The sequence below is a fragment of the Lytechinus variegatus genome, chromosome 18 (genome assembly GCF_018143015.1).
Source record: "Lytechinus variegatus isolate NC3 chromosome 18, Lvar_3.0, whole genome shotgun sequence".
Taxonomy (NCBI): domain Eukaryota; kingdom Metazoa; phylum Echinodermata; class Echinoidea; order Temnopleuroida; family Toxopneustidae; genus Lytechinus; species Lytechinus variegatus.
Window position 1 is genome coordinate 20,660,449 of NC_054757.1, and position 21,800 is coordinate 20,682,248.

Sequence of the window (21,800 nt, forward strand, 5' to 3'; positions counted from 1 at the left end):
GAATTGTTACTATAACATGTACACAAAGTCCATGGGGAAACAGAATTTCTGTTTTCTGACATATATGCTGAAAAGGAAAAGGCAATTTTTTTTAAACGGGATCCTTGTTTAACTCTTTACATGCTGAATTGATTCTGGGGGGTAGTCATGCCAATTGCTTTATGACAATTTCTTTGAATCTAGATTTCTATACTGCACATTTGATACTTATTATTATTGTAAAGATTTTCAAAAAAAAATATAGTCATTTATCATCTGCAATAGTATAATATAAGGCAGAATTATTACCGTTGTTGAATTTACATGTATTAGTAAAAATGTGCAGAAAGTGCAGCATTATTGTGCAGAGGGTGAAATACTAGAAAAGGAGCTGTAAAAAATTGAGTCCTATCTTGTCAAAACACTGCTTAAAGTCTATGAGATCCCATTAATACATGAAAACATAACAGTCATTCATAAGGTCATGAATAACTTAACAGACAGCTTTGTGAAAAAGACAACTATTAATATTAGGCTCATTTGTCACCTATTATAATGCACTCAAATTCATTAAAAAAGACATACCATTCCAAATGACATTGTATTATGCTGTTGATGATAATTACATTCCAAAAGATTGAAGAGCAATAAATATTCCCATCAAAATATACAGTAAGGCACATAATCAATTTACTGTCAATGGGAATGCTGTCAAAATACTTCATTAAACAACAATCTTGATAAATCCCTCCCATCAAAGCTTGCTTGATGCATCATATGTCAAAACTAATTCCCACAATTCTTGCTGGATAATAGAATGAAAATTAATATGATAGCAAGTAATCAATCAAAGACACACTCATACATATTTTCATGAAGCTTGAGACTTTATATTTAAACGAAAAAAGGATTTAATAACAAATATATTTGGATTAACATTATATAGTGCTTTTTCTAGAGGAAACAAAGGGCAACTATCAGTAATACCTTGGTCACATTTGCTCTACGGCGGCCGCACGGCGAGTGGAAAACAGCTGTTTCTTTAATTTTAATTCAAATCACCTATATGCAGCTGGTACAAAAAATGTTAAAACGGCTGTTTTTGACTCGCCGTAAAACAAATGTGACTAAGGTATAAACAGCTTGCTTGCAGTATAGTTGAAAGTAATTTGTTCAATAAAAATTTCAAAATAAAACAAAACCATGATTGGATAAACTTTAATCAACTTTAATCATTTTAAATTCAACCCTAACAATGAAATGGAACACTCCACTTTACCTTAGTGTGGTATTGCATATCAAAATTTTTGATAGTTCGAACTGAACCCTATGTAACCCTATTTAATAAATGGAACGGTCCACCTTACCTTGTTGTGGTATTGCAGGTTTTCATGACTTTCAGAATTAAAACTAAAATTATTCCCCCTTACCTTATTATAGTACTGCACGAGCTGTTTCTATAATTTCATAATTCCAACTCAACCATATTCAACCCTATCAATAAAATGGAACTGTCCATTTTGACATGTTGTGGTATTGCATAAGCTGTACAATGACCATGGTATGCAGGCAATAGTAATAGTATTTGTACTGTAGAAACTGTTTCTATAATTTTTCATTCAAACTCCCTCTCGATTGAATGGAACAGTCCACTTTACCTTGTTATGGTATTGCATAAGCTGTACAATGACCCTGATATGGGGGTGATAGTTCTTGACAGAGATGACCCTCATGATGTTAGCCGCATCCTCAGCGTCAGGGTCAGGACAGTACTTGTCACACAGAACCAGACATCCATCCGCATCTTTCATCTGTTTAGAAAAAAACAAAATGTGACTGTAAGCCAATGTTAAAAAATACACACCTACCAATTCAATGTCTGAAATACAATAATAGTAAGAAAAGGCATTTATAAAGTGCCCTAAAACAATGTTTCTATTAAAGAGGTGCACTAAATTAACCAAGCCTTTGCAAGGCCATCCCCATCAGGTGCTTGAGCATTGAAGGAATATGTGGCCTGCCACCCCAAGACCAACAATGAGTCGCCCCAAATTCACTTTAAGATAACAATGGGGCTTGAAAAGCATATCCTTAGCTTTAAAATGACATATAACTTGCAAACTTGATCAACAATTGGTCAATAACCCACACAAGTTATTGTTTAAATGTAGAAGAAATTCCGTGAAAACCTCAAAGAATAAGGAGAAAATAAGGGCTACTCAAGCATGAGATATGCACACTTTGCAATTCTGGTGAAACTTCAAGGCAGTCCACAAAAACAAGTGTGGAAGAAAGCTCATGTTTTAATCATTAAAAATTTGACAGTATGAAGAAAATTTACCCTTTCAAGGACCCGTCAAATAACACTTTTGCCATTAAAAAAAAAATCGCAATTTTTTTTGCCAGAGTTTTCTAATGTGTAATTTTCAATGGCATAATTTTGTTTGCCAGAGCTTTTGTTTATTTGCTAGAGATTTTTATGGCAAAAAAAATTTATGCAATGGGTCCCAGATAAGCTAATTTTCCCATTTTTACTATTTAAAGATGAAATCAAGATTTGGAAGATTAAGAGAGAACCTCTTTTGGCAACTTATTGTTGGTGTTAGCAGGACCATAGCTTAAGGGGATCAATTTCTTCACTTTCTTGGTTGTAAAATTTGACAAGCAAAAAATAAAAGGCCATCAGTAAAAAAAAAAAAATGGTATTTCACATGCGAGAAACTCTTTCTCCCCTATTTTCTTGCTTTGGAAAAGTTTAGCATGTTCCATTGCAACCCATCCCCCCCCCTTCCTCCACTACAGGCTCGTTATGATCATGTCCTTTATCTTAGCAACCTTGCATATTAATAACATGAGAGAGGACAAAAGCATGGATGCAGAGTCTACACACTGCATTTGTGCTTGAAGGCCTGCAAAGCTTGGGATTGAAGATATAAACTAGCTTGTTAGCATTCCATAAGATACGTTTTGTTATGTCCTTTTGTATTCCGGGTGACGAGTTGCTTGCCACCATAATGAAGGTCTGTTTGTGTATTATCTTGATGGAAGTTGGAATGTAGTAAATTGAATTTCCGGTATCCCTTCTCCTTCTATTTGAAACATTACAGAAGAAATAACAGAAAAAATGTGGTAGGTTCATAACATTGGGTTACCACATAACTGCAAGAAATTGTTTCTTATACTCTCTCCTCTATTCTATAGCTACTCAGAATAGTTTCTTTGAATGCAATACTATATTTATCCTTTTGACTGTAAACATAAAAATGTCTTCCTTTCAAAATGACGAAACACCTCTCCCAATTTCTAAGGTATCCATACGTCAAGGCCTTTTGTTTGCAAGAATATTTTAACAATATCAAAAGGGCATTCGTGCTCCAACTGACTTCAAGGAGTAATAAAACATTTTCCTCAACTCTCAATAAAGATGGGTGCAGGCCCATCTAAATCAAATTTAGAATGTCTTTGAATGTGCAGTCATGCCAATGTTCAGAACATGAATTATCCGCTTGGCTTGCGTGCGAAAACAAGTAAGCACTGCTGGTTCGAAGGGGAAACAAGTGCCTTGAATTAGTAAGGCGGAATGTATGGAAAAAAGACCCATTCTTTATCACTGAGGATCAAACCAGTGTGCAGAAAGCAGAAAACAAGACCTAGGAGATTGATTGACTACAACATACAGACACAAGACCAAATATTTTCAAAACCACCCCTAGTAACATGCTTTCTAATGATATCTCCACAATTACAGGGGAGCATTTCATGAAATTCATAGTTTGTGATGTTTCACTGACAATTTGTTATAAGCCACTGAAATCCTTGCATCTGATTGGCTCAGAGCAAAGCTGTCAGCAAAAGATACTATTTGTTGCATGAGTATATTCGCATACTCCCCCCCCCCCACCTCTTTAGGTGCACTGTGCTTAGTTGTGCACAACGGCGCAAAATAGTCGAGTCCCACCCCCCCCTGTATTGTTGTGAGCAGTGTATGTGTATAACAACATAATAGTTAAGAGCCCACCCCTTAAAAGCATGGCGCACTACACTCAGTTGTTCAAAATTACAATCCCCCCCCTGCATTTGTTGATTACCACTCACCTTAACTCTCTCTAGATCCACTGAATTGAGAACCGATCCCTGGAAGTACTGGAGTTGGGTGAAATGTCTCTTGAAGAGAGCCTGAAGTTCCAGGTCTGGGACAGCACTGCATATAAAATAGAGATGGTGTAGAACTCATTTACAGCATCATGCACTGAAATTACATAGGATTTATTGTTACCTCAACCTAGGGGTGTTTCACAAAGATTTGAGTATGACTTAGAGTTGCACTTAAATGCCTAGTTGCATGCATTATAAAAGGCATGGCCCATTGGTCAGATCATGCCAAGAGGACCCATTCTACTGCGTATTGATCGATAAGATTGCGCGTTGCATGTCATGTACGTGTCGGCATTTAAGTGCGACTCTAAGTCATACTTGTTTGTGAAACACCCTCCTGGGGGGCATTTTATGAAAGGATTTGTCAGACGTTTTATCCGACAAGTCCCATTTTATCCGACAGTTACCATAGTAGCAGTGCTCCTCAGTCAATCAAAATCCAGAAAAGTTGTCAGAAACGTTGATGAAACGCTCCCCTGGTCTAACAAGTACATGTAGTTAGTCTTCTTCTTAGATAGTCTAATAAAACATAGGCTTAAACCCATCAGGGTCCTGTTGCACACAATTTACCATTGGTAATTTACATGGCATCCTTGATTCTGATTGGCTGTTGATCAGTGTTACCATGGTAGTTACGACTGGATGGCAAAGTTACCATAATAGTGACTTTTATGCAACGGGACCCTGGTCTACCAAATTATCAAGAAATCAATGAATTTATGGATATACATTCATATCTAGAATTTTTTTGAACATGCATTTTATATGTTGAATTTGCTGGCTTTCCATAGTTGCGATTGATTGGATCAATCGCAATACTTTGTAAGATGGGCCCCAGTTGTAGCTCTTTAAGAAATGGGCCCCAGGTAATGGATGAAAAGGATTAGATAGAACAGAAAGAAGACAAGTGGGTGTAGGCCAAAAAGTGATTTACATAGAGAAGTACTAAGATATGACCAAAACATGAATCTTGAGAAGATATGAACACACTTCTGTGTCCCCTTTGCCTAACAACTGATTGGGTAAAGTCTTGCTGAACTGCTCCCCAGGGAGTGGAGAAAGTCATTACATTTTGAGTAGGCAAGCCAGGATCTGCTGACTGGGGTGATGATTTATCTGTGAAGTACTCTGAAATACTGCTCTGAAGTATCCAGAGCTTTTTCTTTTAGTCAGTATTATTATTTAAAGAACATTCTAAGAATTGCAAGATTTCTATGACAGACTCACTATCAGCCGATCAAATGCAATGAATTGAGTAGATTTCAAAACCTATATCCCAACAGCTGTAAAAAATATGTTATTATGAAGAATTTCTAAAAGAAGATATGATGAAAGAGGGTTGTTTTGGTTTGTCCATATGTGCTTTGCAAAAGCAAACAGGGGAGAAAAAAGGAGAAGGAAAAAGAAGAAATACAAGAGCTCATGACAAGCATATTACTTCTCCTTGACTTGATCCTGTCTTTAAACACGATAGAACATGATTAGATAGTAGATGGAAAGGTAATTCATGTTGTTTACAAATTTGAGGTGATTATCATTAGCACCCTGCCAATCTCTTGGCATGGCAACATGAGCATTGGCTCTCCTCTTCACGGGGAACTCTCACAGCCCCCTGATGCAGTGAAATGAGGTGGAGCGGGTGGAACGTCTCCAACTCAAGTGATAAGAAATGGTTCATCTGGGCTGAAGTAATTGGTGTGACACGAGGCGAATCCCCCAGAGTCTGGCTGGCAAAAGGAATGATACAAGGTAGTGTAGCCGAGCCTAGGAAGCAATGCTCACAAAGCATTATAATCGAGGACCGGTGCCTTCAGGGCTTCAGGGGTGGACTTGATGTTTAAAGGAATCATCAAAAATTAAACAGGGGGCTTGAGAGCCATGATCTGAGAGACAAGACATAAGAAAAGAAACCACAGAGTATGAAGCGACATTGCAAAGCTGAAGATGCAATACTCAAAAAACATCAGCATCAAGGATAGCTGTCTTTAGCACTTTAGGAATGGAATGGGGAATCATTCAAAATAAAAGAAAGGGGCTGCAAAACCCTGAATCTCGGAGATATCAGGAAAGAAAAGTATAGACTGGTGTTGCATATATAGCTGAAGATGCAACAATGAAAAAGCATCAGAATCATGGATCGCTGCCTTCAGGTCCTCAAGGAAGGAATGGGTACATTTGACGTTGAGGGGATCATCAAAATTACATGTACGATTCTGAATTTCAGAGACTCTTTCAAAGAAACAAAATACAAAGCCATGTTGCCTAGCTGAAGATGGAACACTCAAATCTCATCAGACTCACGGATCACTGCTAAAGCCCTTCAAGGGAGGAGAATCCTGGATCTTGGAGAACTACATGTATGGCAGAAGCAGTGTACATAGCCAAGCTAAGCCCAGGAAACAGAGCTTGGAGGATATCTTAACCTGTTCGCTACTGGGACCAAATGGTCCCTGTATTCTATGACATTAGATAAATCAGCAGTCAATGGGCTATCATTAATTCACTTCTCCTGAGATGAAGAAGTGAACCTGGATTCAAGGAATGAACTCAGATGACTGGAAAAAATGTAACAAAACAATGAGTTCTTACTTTCTACTCTATATCCAATACAAATTTATTAAATGAAGTGATATGATTCTAGTATTTATTTGCAATTAATCTTTTCCATTTGAATATTACACTTCAAATCATCAATGGCCACAAATATCTATTAAGGCACAAGAGATTTAATATCACCTAAGTTCGCGCGCGTTCGGAATGCTCTATTGTCTTGCTAATCCCCATAACGAACGCATTCGTAGTGCCCCCTGCATACACCTGAACGCAAGGATTACTGTAAACAAAGAAGTCAATAGAAAGCGCTGAAGTACTCCGTTCACGATACCCACGAACGCAAGGATTACTAATAACAAAGGAGTCAATAGAAAGCGCTTAAGTACTCCGTTCAGAACGGAGAATGGTTCTGCTCAGCTAGAAACAGATACAGCCGGGTCCAAGGGGATTTTCCCAAGTGATTAATGTGACGAAAAAAAAAGCAGTTTGCCGGTGTATGGATTTGAGATTCATTGCAGATCGTTGGTGATCATTTTAAGAAATATCCTGAGTCAAAACTTCCCGTATTTTAATTCTGACGGACGTATTTCTTCATTTTTATTAAAAGTTGATCAATTACAGATGTTTTGAGTTCATGATAAGAAATTTCCCGTGTGTGAAGGGATGTCCAAACGTTGCGATTTTTAATTTTGACGGACGATATATATATATATTTTTTCATTTATATTGAAAGTCAATAAATTAGACATTCGTTACAAATCGTCTAACAATAATTTTAAAACATTTATCGAGTCAGAAGGGATGTTCAAACATTGCGCTTGTTAATTTTGACGAACGTATTTCATTTAATTAAAAGTTAATCGTCAGAGAACTTAACGATGTCTGCGCTATCTCTTCGACATCGGATCAAGCGCGGAAGTCGTCCGCTAGTAATATCCTTTACATTTTTCTTCCCTAGGTCATCCTTTATTTCATACCATGACATCGTTTACATGATTGGTAAATATGTTCTGACGTCAGAAAACTAACGATGTCGGCGCTATCTCTCCGACATTAGATGAGGCACGGAGGTCGTCCGCTAGTTTATCCTTGATATTTTTCTTCCCGTGGGTATCATTTATTTCATACTTTGACATCGTTTACGTGATCATAAAATAGGTTCTGACGTCAGAGAACTTAACGATGTCGGCGCTATCTCTCTGACATTAGATCAGGCGCGGAGGTCGTCCGCTAGTTTATCCTTGATATTTTTCTTCCCGTGGGTATCCTTTATTTCATACCCTGACATCGTTTACGTGATCATAAAATAGGTTCTGACGTCAGACAAACGATGTCGGCGCTATCTCTCCGACATTAGATGAGGCACGGAGGTCGTCCGCTAGTTTATCCTTGATATTTTTCTTCCCGTGGGTATCCTTTATTTCATACCCTGACATCGTTTACGTGATCATAAAATAGGTTTTGACGTCAGAGAATTTCACGATGTTGGCGCTATCTCTACGACATCGGATCAGGCGCGGAGGTCGTCCGCTATTTCATCCTTTTCATTTTTTTCTGTGGTCATCATTTATTTCATACTCTGACAATACTTACATGATCGTTATGACGTCAGACAACTTAACGATATTAGCGCTCTCTCTACGACATCGGATCACACGCGGAGGTCGTCCGCTACTTTATCCGTGATATTTTTCTTCCCGTGGTAATCATTTATTTCACACCCTAACATCGTTTACATTATCATGAAATAGGTTCTGACGTCAGACAACTTAACGATGTCGGCGCTATCTCTCTGACATTAGATCAGGCGCAGAGGTCGTCTGCTAGTATATCCTTGATATTTTTCTTCCCGTGGGTATCCTTTATTTCATACCCGGACATCGTTTACGTGATCATGAAATAGGTTCTGACGTCAGACAACTTAACGATGTCGGCGCTATCTCTCCGACATTAGATGAGGCACGGAGGTCGTCCGCTAGTTTATCCTTGATATTTTTCTTCCCGTGGGTATCCTTTATTTCATACCCTGACATCGTTTACGTGATCATAAAATAGGTTTTGACGTCAGAGAATTTCACGATGTTGGCGCTATCTCTACGACATCGGATCAGGCGCGGAGGTCGTCCGCTATTTCATCCTTTTCATTTTTTTTCTGTGGTCATCATTTATTTCACACCCTGACATCGTGTACGTGATCATAAAATAGGTTCTGACGTCAGAGAGCTTGACGATTTCGGGGAGGGGGGGGGGGTTGAGGCCGATATTCTATACTTCAGTTTTAAAACTTTTAATCGAGAAGCATCAAGAAGAAGAGATATGTGTATATTGTGGAAGGATAGATAGTAAATCACACAATTATGTCAAAATTATCATTTCCTCATTTCATTATTCAGAATTACGCTCACAGACAATCATCTTTGAATTTAATATCCTATACTGTTAAACCTTCATTTTTCATGCCGTGTCGGATCGAGAAAAAGCGAGACTCATATTTGGATGGAAGATGATGACTATGATTTCCCAATGCAAATTACATAATAAGCTCTGATGTCGTTAAAATATCCTCCGATGTCGGAGTAAGAATTTATCAAAACAGCAATGTCGAATTTTAGGGTTTTGGGGGGAAATGGTTTCATTCAACAACGATCATGATTATGAAAATCCCAAGAAAAAAACATTGGTCACAATGATATGCCTATGTATAAATGAGTGATCATTATCTCCTACTCCCTCGCTATTCTCTGTATACTTATCCTGCTCAAATATATTCGACCCCCCCCCCCCCTCTACCCACTGGATTAGAAGTTCTGTTAATATCCAAACAATAATGACCCGAATCCGCGTCAAAGGAGATTTATATGATCGCTCACAATAACATACACTTTGATTTCATTCATACCTTTAAGAATCACTACGGGGGTAAATCCCCGGCCGCGGCACCTATGTTCGTGAGCAAGGCATTTAATCCGCATTGTTCTTTTATCATGTATTAAAATAAATGAAAAAGCTATACACATTCTTGGTAACTAGATTTGGGCACTGAATTGTTAAAAAAGGGGGGGGGTCGCCTTTAGCAGTATGATATTGATCTCCTGATCTAATGATAGCGCCGACATCGTTTTGTCTGACGTCAGGACCTATTTTATAATCACGTAAACGATGTCAGAGTATGAAATAAATGATACCCACGGGAAGAAAAATATCAAGGATAAACTAGCGGACGACCTCCGCGCCTGATCTAATGTCGTAGAGATAGCGCCGACATCGTTAAGTTGTCTGACGTCAGAACCTATTTTATGATCACGTAAACGATGTCAGAGTATGAAATAAATGATACCCACGGGAATAAAAATATCAAGGAAAAACTAGCGGACGATCTCCAAGCCTGATCTAATGTCGGAGAGATAGCGTTGACATCGTTAAGTTGTCTGACACCAGAACCTATTTTATGATCACGTAAACGATGTCAGAGTATGAAATAAATGATACCCACGGGAATAAAAATATCAAGGAAAAACTAGCGGACGACCTCCGCGCCTGATCTAATGTCGGAGAGATAGCATTGACATCGTTAAGTTGTCTGACGTCAGAACCTATTTTATGATCACGTAAACGATGTCAGAGTATGAAATAAATGATACCCACGGGAATAAAAATATCAAGGAAAAACTAGCGGACGACCTCCGCGCCTGATCTAATGGCAGAGAGATAGCGCCGACATCCTTAAGTTGTCTGATTTAGAAACTATTTTATGATCACGTAAACGATGTCAGGGTATGAAATAAATGATACCCACGGGAAGAAAAATATCAAGAATAAACTAGCGGACGACCTCCGAGCCTGATCTAATGTCGGAGAGATAGCGTTGACATCGTTAAGTTGTCTGACGTCAGAACCTATTTTATGATCACGTAAACGATGTCAGAGTATGAAATAAATGATACCCACGGGAATAAAATATCAAGGAAAAACTAGCGGACGACCTCCGCGCCTGATCTAATGGCGGAGAGATAGCGCCGACATCGTTAAGTTGTCTGACGTCAGAACATATTTTATGATCACGTAAACGATGTCAGGGTATGAAATAAATAAACAATAATGACCCGAATCCGCATCAAAGGAGATTTATATGTTCGCTCACAATAACATACACTTTTATTTCATTTATACCTTTAAGAATCACTACGGGGGTAAATCCCCGGCCGCGGCACCTATGTTCGTGAGCAAGGCATTTAATCCGCATTGTTCTTTTATCATGTATTAAAATAAATGAAAAAGCTATACACATTCTTGGTAACTAGATTTGGGCACTGAATTGTTAAAAAAGGGGGGGGGGTCGCCTTTAGCAGTATGATATTGATCTCCTGATCTAATGATAGCGCCGACATCGTTTTGTCTGACGTCAGGACCTATTTTATAATCACGTAAACGATGTCAGAGTATGAAATAAATGATACCCACGGGAAGAAAAATATCAAGGATAAACTAGCGGACGCCCTCCGCGCCTGATCTAATGTCGTAGAGATAGCGCCGACATCGTTAAGTTGTCTGACGTCAGAACCTATTTTATGATCACGTAAACGATGTCAGAGTATGAAATAAATGATACCCACGGGAATAAAAATATCAAGGAAAAACTAGCGGACGACCTCCGAGCCTGATCTAATGTCGGAGAGATAGCGTTGACATCGTTAAGTTGTCTGACGTCAGAACCTATTTTATGATCACGTAAACGATGTCAGAGTATGAAATAAATGATACCCACGGGAATAAAAATATCAAGGAAAAACTAGCGGACGATCTCCAAGCCTGATATAATGTCGGAGAGATAGCATTGACATCGTTAAGTTGTCTGACGTCAGAACCTATTTTATGATCACGTAAACGATGTCAGAGTATGAAATAAATGATACCCACGGGAATAAAAATATCAAGGAAAAACTAGCGGACGACCTCCGCGCCTGATCTAATGGCAGAGAGATAGCGCCGACATCCTTAAGTTGTCTGATTTAGAAACTATTTTATGATCACGTAAACGATGTCAGGGTATGAAATAAATGATACCCACGGGAAGAAAAATGTCAAGAATAAACTAGCGGACGACCTCCGAGCCTGATCTAATGTCGGAGAGATAGCGTTGACATCGTTAAGTTGTCTGACGTCAGAACCTATTTTATGATCACGTAAACGATGTCAGAGTATGAAATAAATGATACCCACGGGAATAAAATATTAAGGAAAAACTAGCGGACGACCTCCGCGCCTGATCTAATGGCGGAGAGATAGCGCCGACATCGTTAAGTTGTCTGACGTCAGAACCTATTTTATGATCACGTAAACGATGTCAGGGTATGAAATAAATATACCCACGGGAAGAAAAATATCAAGAATAAACTAGCGGACGACCTCCGTGCCTGATCAAATGTCGGAGAGATAGCGTTGACATCGTTAAGTTGTCTGACGTCAGAACCTATTTTATGATCACGTAAACGATGTCAGGGAATGAAATAAATGATACCCACGGGAAGTAAAATGTCTAGGATAAACTAGCGGCCGACTTTCTCGTCGGACCTGGTGTCGCAGAGATAGCGCCGACATCGTTAAGTTGTCCGACTATCAACTTTTAATTGAATGAAATACGTTCGTCAAAATTAAAAAGCGCAAAGATTGGACATCCCTTCGAACTCGAGAAATGTCTTAAAATTATTGTTAGACGATTTGTAAGGAATGTATGATTTATTGACTTTAAATATAAATGAAAAAATATAATCCGTCAAAATAAAAAGCGCAAAGTTTGGACATTCCTTTATACACGGGAAATGTCTTAAAATTATCGACAAACGATCTGTACTGAATGTCAAAATGGTTATAAATGAACGAATACGCCCGTCGAAATTAAAAAGGGGAAGGTTGATAATAAACTTTCAATATGAATGAATAAATACAAGGATGCGTGTTTATTCGTCCAACTTAAGAAGTGCTCAAAGTTTGATCATCCCTTTTTATTCGGGAAATGCTCAGCGTTGTAGTAAGAAACCTCCATCAAGGCTTGAAGTAATCCCCACGTTCGCATGTATCCATTCACTAATAATCCGACCGTTCGCTTTGCCGTTCAGTGACACCCCCTTTTGTGCGAGAAGACAATGAAAATCAATACTCTTCTTGGCTTACTCCTTCAGTAGAATTCTGAACGTGAATGAACTTGAACGAACGGGGTCTATTGTCTACTTTTTTAATCCCCGTTCAGAGCGCATTCAGAACCCGTTCGCACGCAAGGGGGATTTAATCTCTTGTGCCTAACAGTGTATACCTTAACATTCAGATAAGAAAAGCAAGAGCATAAGGACACTGGCTATATATACATTGTACCTTGTCTCGGAGTCACACTTAATATTGTTGACTGATTTTTTTTTCCTCGAATATTCAAGCAGCCTCTTATTTTCATTGATCTTTAAATATTAGTCAATCATGGATGAAAAGAAAAGTCTGAAGGGTAAAGTCATATTTGGGTAGTGTCCAGCAGCATTGTCTAACATCGTTGCGTACTGCCTTAGGTAGACAGTTCTGGCCATCAAAGAAAAGGCCCGGAACAGTCTTTTCAGGGTTCAGTCAAGCTACACATTGACCACATAATTGCCTTGGCACATTGCCTCAAGGAAAATAATGTAAGGAGAGTATACAGACTCGGGCGACACACCAAGGGTACATGGAAAGCGATGCATTCTAAAATGCCCTAAAACCCCTGATCAGAGGTTATAAACCACTGATATGGGGACTTTACTCTGTGTGAGTAAGAAAAAATTCAGAGGTTTTACACAGCTTGCACAGACAGATCTGGGGTTTTAAGCTGTTCACACAGACAGAAACTAAGCATGTGCAGAGTACAACCCCTGAGAAGGGGTTCTTTTCTTATTTGTGCAGAGTAAAAAACCCTGATCAAGGGTTAGGGCATTTTGGGACACATCACCTTCCATACATGGGAGCATGGCTTATATTCACATGGTCTGTAAGCAGTTGGTATATTTCTCAGATCTATGATAGGGAGCTTTGCACCACAACACGGAACAAATCCTTGAACACTGCAAATGCATTGAAAATGCAAGTCAAATCATAATGAGAGCTGGGAGGTCTTTGTCGAAAATTGGTGAGTGGAAGCAGCAGTTTCATCCTACGTTTTGGAGCTGACCAAAAATGCAAAAATGTCCTTTATCCACAGACCAGGACGAAAATGCTGTTTCGATTCATCAACCCTTGACAAAGACTTAATTGCAATGAATAGGGCACTTGACAATATATTCTCAATGTAAATGAATGTGTTCTGCATTGCGGTTGCGAAAACTCTGTTTCAGCCGATGGGCTTAACCCAGTTGGTACTTGGTATGATCTTACTACCCAAGCTGTTGTAGCTGAGCCACCATACAGTATAGACACTATTAAGCATTAAAGGAATAAATCCTACCAGTTACCTGTCCACCTAACCTGGGTCCAGCGCAGCCAAAGTGGATAAATATCTTTGCTGTCGGAAATTAACCCCCGGCCTAGGACTTAAACCTGAGAGCCTTTGATTGAAAGGCGAGAGTCGGAAAATGGTGACACTCCCAGAGGACCGCTTGACCAGAATTCCTGCAATTCCCGTACTCCTAACATTCCATGCATATGAATTATTGTTTACATGAGATCACTATCTCCAAGATGGAGCATATAGAGCTTTTGTCAATATTTGAAAATGTGACAAGCATGACATAATTCACTGTACGTATTGAGCTTTATTTTTTTATGACACTTGACCTGTGGTAATAGTTTGGATGTTTCACTATAGATTTTCAAACTTAAGAAATAAATTGTTTCATATTGATTTAAGGAGAATCTACGATGTATATCAATCTTGTGATTGATGATAAATATTCATCTATGTCTATAAAATTTTCAATCAACTTAAATTGAAACTAGGTTTGAAAAACATTTATAAATGGCAATGAAGGAGGATAAAATGAAAAATATGTTTCCATGGGGTCATTTACAATTTAGACTTCAAGTGTGATTAATAAAATGATATTCCCAATTATTTTTCTTTGGGGGGAGGGGACTGGGTACTCATTATTATCAATACTTTTTTAATCCTATGCAATGAGTTTAACAAGGAAACGCATCATATCATTTGTTTTTTTTTCCATTTCAATTAAATTCAATTCTTTATTCCATTTCCATTCAAAACATATTAAATACAAAGTATTATATTATGCATAAAGACAAGGATTTATGTCCGAAACATTTAGCACTGGAAAGCAGGAAGTTTTATTAAAGACTCCAGAAAGAGCAGAACAGTGGCTGTGATTTTCAAATGAATTAATTAACAAATATCCACTTTTCAAGCATTAGTGGTAAAAAATAAACAAAACCTATAAAGGTCAAGTCCACCTCAGAAAAATGTTGATTTGAATCAATATAGAAAAATCAGACAAGCACAATGCTGAAAATTTCATCAAAGTCGGATGTAAAATAAGAAAGTTATGACATTTCAAAGTTTCGCTTATTTTTAACAAATTAGTTATATGAACAGGCCAGTTACATCCAAATGAGAGAGTCGATGATGTCACTCACTATTTCTTTTGTTTTTTATTGTTTGAATTATACAATATTTCAATTATTACGAATTTGACGATTAGGACCTCCTTGCCTGAAGCACAAAATGTTAAAATAATGGAATTCCACGTGTTCAGGGAGGAATGAAACTTCATTTCACATGACAATGACAAGAAAATAAAAATATTTCATATTTCATATAATAAAATACAAAAGAAATGGTGAGTGAGTGATGTCATTAGTTCCTCATTTCCATAACGTCCGTGATGTACATATAACTGTTTTGTGAAATGAAGCGAAACTTTAAAATGCCATAACTTTCTTATTTTACATCCGATTTTGATGATATTTTCAGTGTTATGCTTGTTGCATTTTTCTCTTTTTATTCAAATCAAGTTTTTGTTGGGGTGGACTTGTCCTTTAATAATTATCTTGGAGAAACAAGTCATTTGTTTCTCTCTCTCTCTACCTCAGAATAGATAGGAATGATTTGTCAAACGCCATGTTAAAAACAAACAGTAAATCACATTGCGTGAAGCACCACTTCTTCTTCGCCTCCACATAGAAATCACTCAGTCTACTTTCCACGCAAAACAACTCCATAAACACCAGGAGATGAATTCATATTCTTGGCATGTTTTGAGGTGAGGAAAGTAATTTTGTATTTCAGCAATCATACTGCATTGAAATGTAATGAAAAAAATATAAATTTAGGGGCCCAGGAGTGATGTGATTCTAGTATATAAAGCTCTTTTAATATACATTCATTGAACCTAAGGAATAAAAAAAATGCTGTAGTAGTAATAAAAAATTAACAAAGTATATAAAATACAATGCCTTTGCTACAAGTATTCATTTGAGTCAGTATAGTGGATCTTTGTGAATGATTAATCTCTATGATAAAAAAGCTTTTGAATAATTATATCCCAGGAAAAATATGCAGAATCTGCACTGAAAACATTCATTCTGATGTTTTTATGGAAATCACTCTAAAAGCCTTTAACACCTACAATACTACAGAAATTGGCATGTCACACAAATATTGGGAAAATACATTTGTACAGACTAGAGGATTATTTTTCAATAATTTGTGAATTTTTGTCATTTCAATACAAAACTGAAAGTCTAGGTAAGATATGAAACTTTGCCAATTTTGAATGCATCGATGTCCTCCCTCTGCAGAAAAAAAATTGGGACCAGTTTGGAAATGCCAAAACAGAATACTTATTTGACACAAAGGCAACATATTATTCATTGATTTTGTCACCATTTATGGAACAAAAAGATTATCAATAATATGAAGGTGTTGCCATTATAAATCATATAGCAATGCAGGTGAGGAAACAAGATCATCCCTGCTCAGTGCATAAAGGAATTCAGAGATGTATAGCTACAAGAGTATGCACGTTCTCCCAAGACCATGTTGAAAATGATATTAGATGCCATGCCAAGCTTGTAAAGAGGCCTAGATAAATTACCAAAGTGTGCTGCCTGAGCATCCTCAAGATCGCATTTCACACTACAGCTCGTGGCATCAAAGCATGGGACAGAATCAGAGGGGGTTATTTGTTTTAGGGGTAGCCGATCCATAATCCATGCTATTGAATGGTAATGAGACAGGTTCATCAATGTAAAAGGATTTATGAGTTTGTCTCTTTTTTTTAAGTTGCATGATGTTGACCTGTGACCACTGAGGAGAATGGTGGTGGTGATGATGATGGTGATGATGATTAAGGTGATGATGATTAAGTTGATGATGATGATGATGATGAAGGTGATGATGACGATGATGACGATGACAATGATGATGATGATGATGATGAAGGTGATGATGACGATGATGACGATGACAATGATGATGATGAAGGCGATGATGACGATGACAATGATGATGATGATGGTGATGATTTACTTATTTATTACTATTTAGTGATTATTACCAATTATTGAGGATTATGATAAAAATATGGTCAAGATAGTAATGACAGTGGTGTAGTGATGATAATGACCATGATGCTGGTTACAACCTGAATGAAATTTTAAATCTTGATCCTGTCAGTTCAAAGTTATCAAGTTCTCTTAAATCAAACAACCATCCTGATCTTTCCAAAATTCTTCAGTATCTCCAAATTACATTTCAATTCCTATATACGCTAAGAGTCTACATAGTTGCATTTCATGCTCAATAGTCACTTAATTACCAAAGTCAGGGTCTGATAACTAGCTTCCCCCAATAAATCAGCCATACCATTCTTCAATTCCTACATAAAAACTTCCCATAAATGGATATATGTGGGTCATCTGAGAGTTGTCCAATTACTGGAGCATGCTGGGAACACTAACGCTCTACATAGTCACTGGGGTGTGACGTAATATGCAACATGCCCTGCAACCAGACGTGAAAAATTTTGTTGTGTGGCAATAAAAGAAACAATTTTAAAAATGATACAGCTCTAGAATAGAAATGGATTCTATAAAGCTTTTGCAATTGATTGCATTGTCCACAATGCATAATCAAACATGAAAATCGATTGTACAATCAGTCGCTACAGCTTGTGTTATGCGACCTTCATGAATTTTCGTTAAAAAAAATTATATTGTGTCTGATATATGCAATGAAGACAATTGAAAGACAATTAAGACTGTATCATCAATATTCTATGAGCTGACAGGAAGGAAAGCAAAGTTAAGGGTATTTTATGATGGGTATATGAAGGAGCTACGTGTCTGTCTCCCGCCAAGATGTGGCAAGATCGTTTTTAATGCTAATGCTGCTATATCAGACAGCATTCTTACAGTGCTTGCTTGTTTATCATTTCTTTCAAGGCACTATGCTCAGATTGCACAGCTAAGTATCTAATGTGGCATTGTCAACCATCTTTAAGTCTTCATAATACTACTACGGTACAACTAAATTCACATCCGTTCTTGCCGATGGCCATATGACTTCCATGATCATATTTCTCATTTTAGATTCCCCTTCTTGAGATGATGATAGTCATTTAGAAGCCACGATGACAACTTCCATGTAATACCCTTGTATTTATCATGGGGGAGAGTTTTGAAAGTTTCAAGATGCAATAATCTTTCAGTTCAAGTGTATGGTATGCACTTGAGGAGGGCTATGCTGAGTAATATATAAATGTAAAGGCATTTTTTCTTTTAACTAAAATAACAAAGATCCAACATATGATTACATTCCAGAATACAAGGCCAAAACAGGGGTTCAATGTTGTTTAGCTTAATTAGAAGTTTTTTATCCTAATGATCAAAAAGATTTTAAAATAAATTGAGTAAATTCACTAATTAGGCCTACACAATAGATTTTTCATCCATCTGATAAATAATTCACTAATCGAACTTAGATCGAGAGTGAGTCTCAAATTGTTTTCTAGTGAATTTAACTATTTAACAGAGTGAAATTTGTGTAAAACATTCCGTCTCGAATTTATGTTAACTCTAAATTCATTCCAAACTTAAGGGATCACTGACGTCACTAAGTGGAAAGTGAGTAAACTTACTCATTTTTTTTCACAGAGAGAGCGTTATCCCAAATCAAAATACAAAGTAAGCTTGAAATATGTAAGACCAGGAAAACCATGAAATACAATCAAAACCAACTAAATCTGCGATTTGGCTATTCTAAATTCGGAACTGACCTAGGATGAGGCTGAATGTAAGTGTATATCTTCATCACTCCTCAGTGTTCTAATGAAACACAGTATGAAAAAATACCATTACGAGGTCATGTCCGTTAGCGAGAAACTCTATATACAATGCCACACTCCCTCTCTATGTACTTAATCCCATGTGGAGGTGCAAATTGGCAATCGCATGCATTTATATGGGGAGTACTGATTCCACTATGCTTAAAGGCTGCACTCAGTTGATATTATTTCAAACCTGGGATGGATTTCAACAAATATTTTGTTCAAATATGGATGCATTCAAGCAGGTTTTTGTCAATAAACATATTTTTAAAAGGCAAACATGAAAGTCTGAAAAACATTTTTTTTAAAGGTGCTTACAATGCAGAATTGTAAAACCAAAGTTGTTAATGAATCATCGCAGATTTTCATTGGACAGAATAAAAATATAAGAATGCGAAAGAGAAATGAGACAAACAGGGCTTGAGATAAATGAGAATTAAGCACGTATTAAACCAAGTAAAATTAATGTAGAACAAAAGTCAATAACACCAAATTGATATCAGGAAATCAGACAAAACTGACATTAGACCAAATGGGTTTTATAGTCCATGTGGTATAACACTATCTGATATATATAAAATGCTTTTAGACCAATTGAGTATAAACAATTATGGCTTCTTGGTCTAATGTAGCTTAATCACTTTTGAAAGAACGATGTCGGCTGACTTACGTGTCAAGGATGACGATCTCGACGTTGACATCGTCCCTGTCCTTGTGAAGAAAGTCTTTCAAGAAGTTGGAGACGCTGTCATACGTGATATGACCACACACTACAATGTGCCTGTGATGGAAGATACAAAAAGGAGGAATATGAAATGGGATGTGTAATAATCAGTCTCAAGGTGATTTCACCCTCGATATGCTCTAAAGAGCGCTGAAAATAATATAGCCTGAGAAAATCCCTGGCACTGATCATCTATTCAAAAAGAAAGAATCACTAATTTGCACAATATATCACAGGAAATCATATAAAACATCAACAAATCAATGGTTCCATGAAATTTGCTATTGTTCTTACTTCTTACTTCTAATGGAAAATTTGCACGTTAAGCCAAATATAAAACCTAACCTCCAAAACTAAATAAACCCTAATCCTTATCTTAACATTATTCTGAACAAAAAAACTATTAAAATGCTAACTGTAACCCTATGCCTTCTGAGCTATTAAAGGGATGGTCCGGGCTGAAAATATTTAAATCTAAATAAATAAGAGTAAAATTCACAGAGCAAAATGCTAAAAAAAAATCAAAATCGGATGACAAATAACAAAGTTATCAAATTTAAAGTTTATCAATATTTTGTGAAAACAGTTATATGCACATCATCATGAATATCTATTATGTGGGGTGATGATGTCACATCTCCACTTTCCCTTGTCTTGTGTTATTACATGAAATCATAATTATTCCATTTCTTATTATCTGTCTCCATTATAAGTTGTTGCAATAAATAACCAATGCACTTTATCAGTTGTCAATCCAATTGTTTAAGTTCTTGGAAGAAAAACTTTGAATAAACCTATCATCAGCCTATCTAATGAATATTCATTAAAAAAAATGCCTACAACTGTTTCAATTGGATAATGAAAATCTTTAAATTTCAATAACTTTGTTATTTGTAATCAGACTTTGATCCAATTTTCAGCATTTTGCTCTGTGAATTTTATTATATTTTATTTATTGAGATATATCTCCAGCCTGGACCAGCCCTTTAAGACCAGAGCCAATGTTGCAGGAGCAAATGTCGTGTCACCATATCAACATGTAGGAAATGTACTGAAAGAGATGTTAGGGGATGGTCTATTTATACAAAATGAAGAAATAATGCAGGTTACAATATTTCAATACATTTTATTAGAAATGTACTATAATTGTATCTGTTGGATACATTCAAATTTGTTGTATAGTGTATATAATGGGCATACATTATATGAAAATCAACAAGGCAAACAAATTGTTGGCGATAATCAAGAGGTCCTGGTGTAGACAAGATCCATACTTCCATACACCCACACACACACACACCCATATGATGTATGAATACAATTCATATTGCCTCATAAAGAATTCTATGTGAAACACGCTTCCACAAAGAAACAAATCGATCATGAGATGGATGGGCATTAAGAGAAATGGAAGGATGCATTACAAAAATATCCACAAAGAAACTTGGTGCCGAGATGCATCTAGAGGATGAAAACATTCCCCCCCCCATTACCAGATGGTTTCCATGGCAACCATACTGATGACAGTTTTCTTGTTTATTACGGTAAGGGGGCAAAGGATTCTACCCGAGTCTCAAGCCAGAAGGCAAGGAGACATCGTGCTAACTGTCCAATGCAGGTGGGAATAAATTAGACACGACAAGAGCAATGGATTTTTCAGTTTCCTAAGTAACAATGGGCCGACCCCAAGTAGCCAAACAATAACGCAAGAGTGTAGCACAACATTCTCGAATTACATTACATCTTCATATGTATCAAGACGTGGATTGAAATGTATGCAGTTTTTCCAAGAAATTGTACATGACCAAACAGATAGTCCTATCCTTTGTAGCTTTGTTATTAAGTGCTATTCTACAATCAGCCTCAGATATGAACATATTATTCACTGATTCCAGTGACATTCTCATTTTTCTATGTGAAATAATTTTTTTCCCTTTTTTTTCTGAAGTGTAAAAACAGGCTCTGTCACATGGTACCATCTAACAATAAAGTATGAAAAATGAATACTGACTTTTATTGTCTATTTGTTTACAGAGGTATCATGGCGACAGGAAAAAAAGATTTAGAATTGTTATAGGCAGCTAGACAGCAGTGAA

General features: G+C 37.0%; 1 protein-coding gene across 1 annotated transcript in view; it reads right to left on the reverse strand.

The window, feature by feature from the left end:
• LOC121432229 (calcium-activated potassium channel subunit alpha-1-like) overlaps positions 1-21,220 on the reverse strand; it is a 96,114-nt gene extending 74,894 nt beyond the window's left edge. The window contains exons 1-4 of the mRNA XM_041630082.1: positions 21,198-21,220; positions 19,651-19,761; positions 4,075-4,180; positions 1,638-1,790 (exon numbers count right to left, since the gene is read on the reverse strand). Of these exons, the coding sequence (XP_041486016.1) occupies positions 1,638-1,790; positions 4,075-4,180; positions 19,651-19,761; positions 21,198-21,220 (393 nt within the window). The remainder of the gene's footprint in view (positions 1-1,637; positions 1,791-4,074; positions 4,181-19,650; positions 19,762-21,197) is intronic.
• Positions 21,221-21,800: the final 580 nt, after the last annotated feature.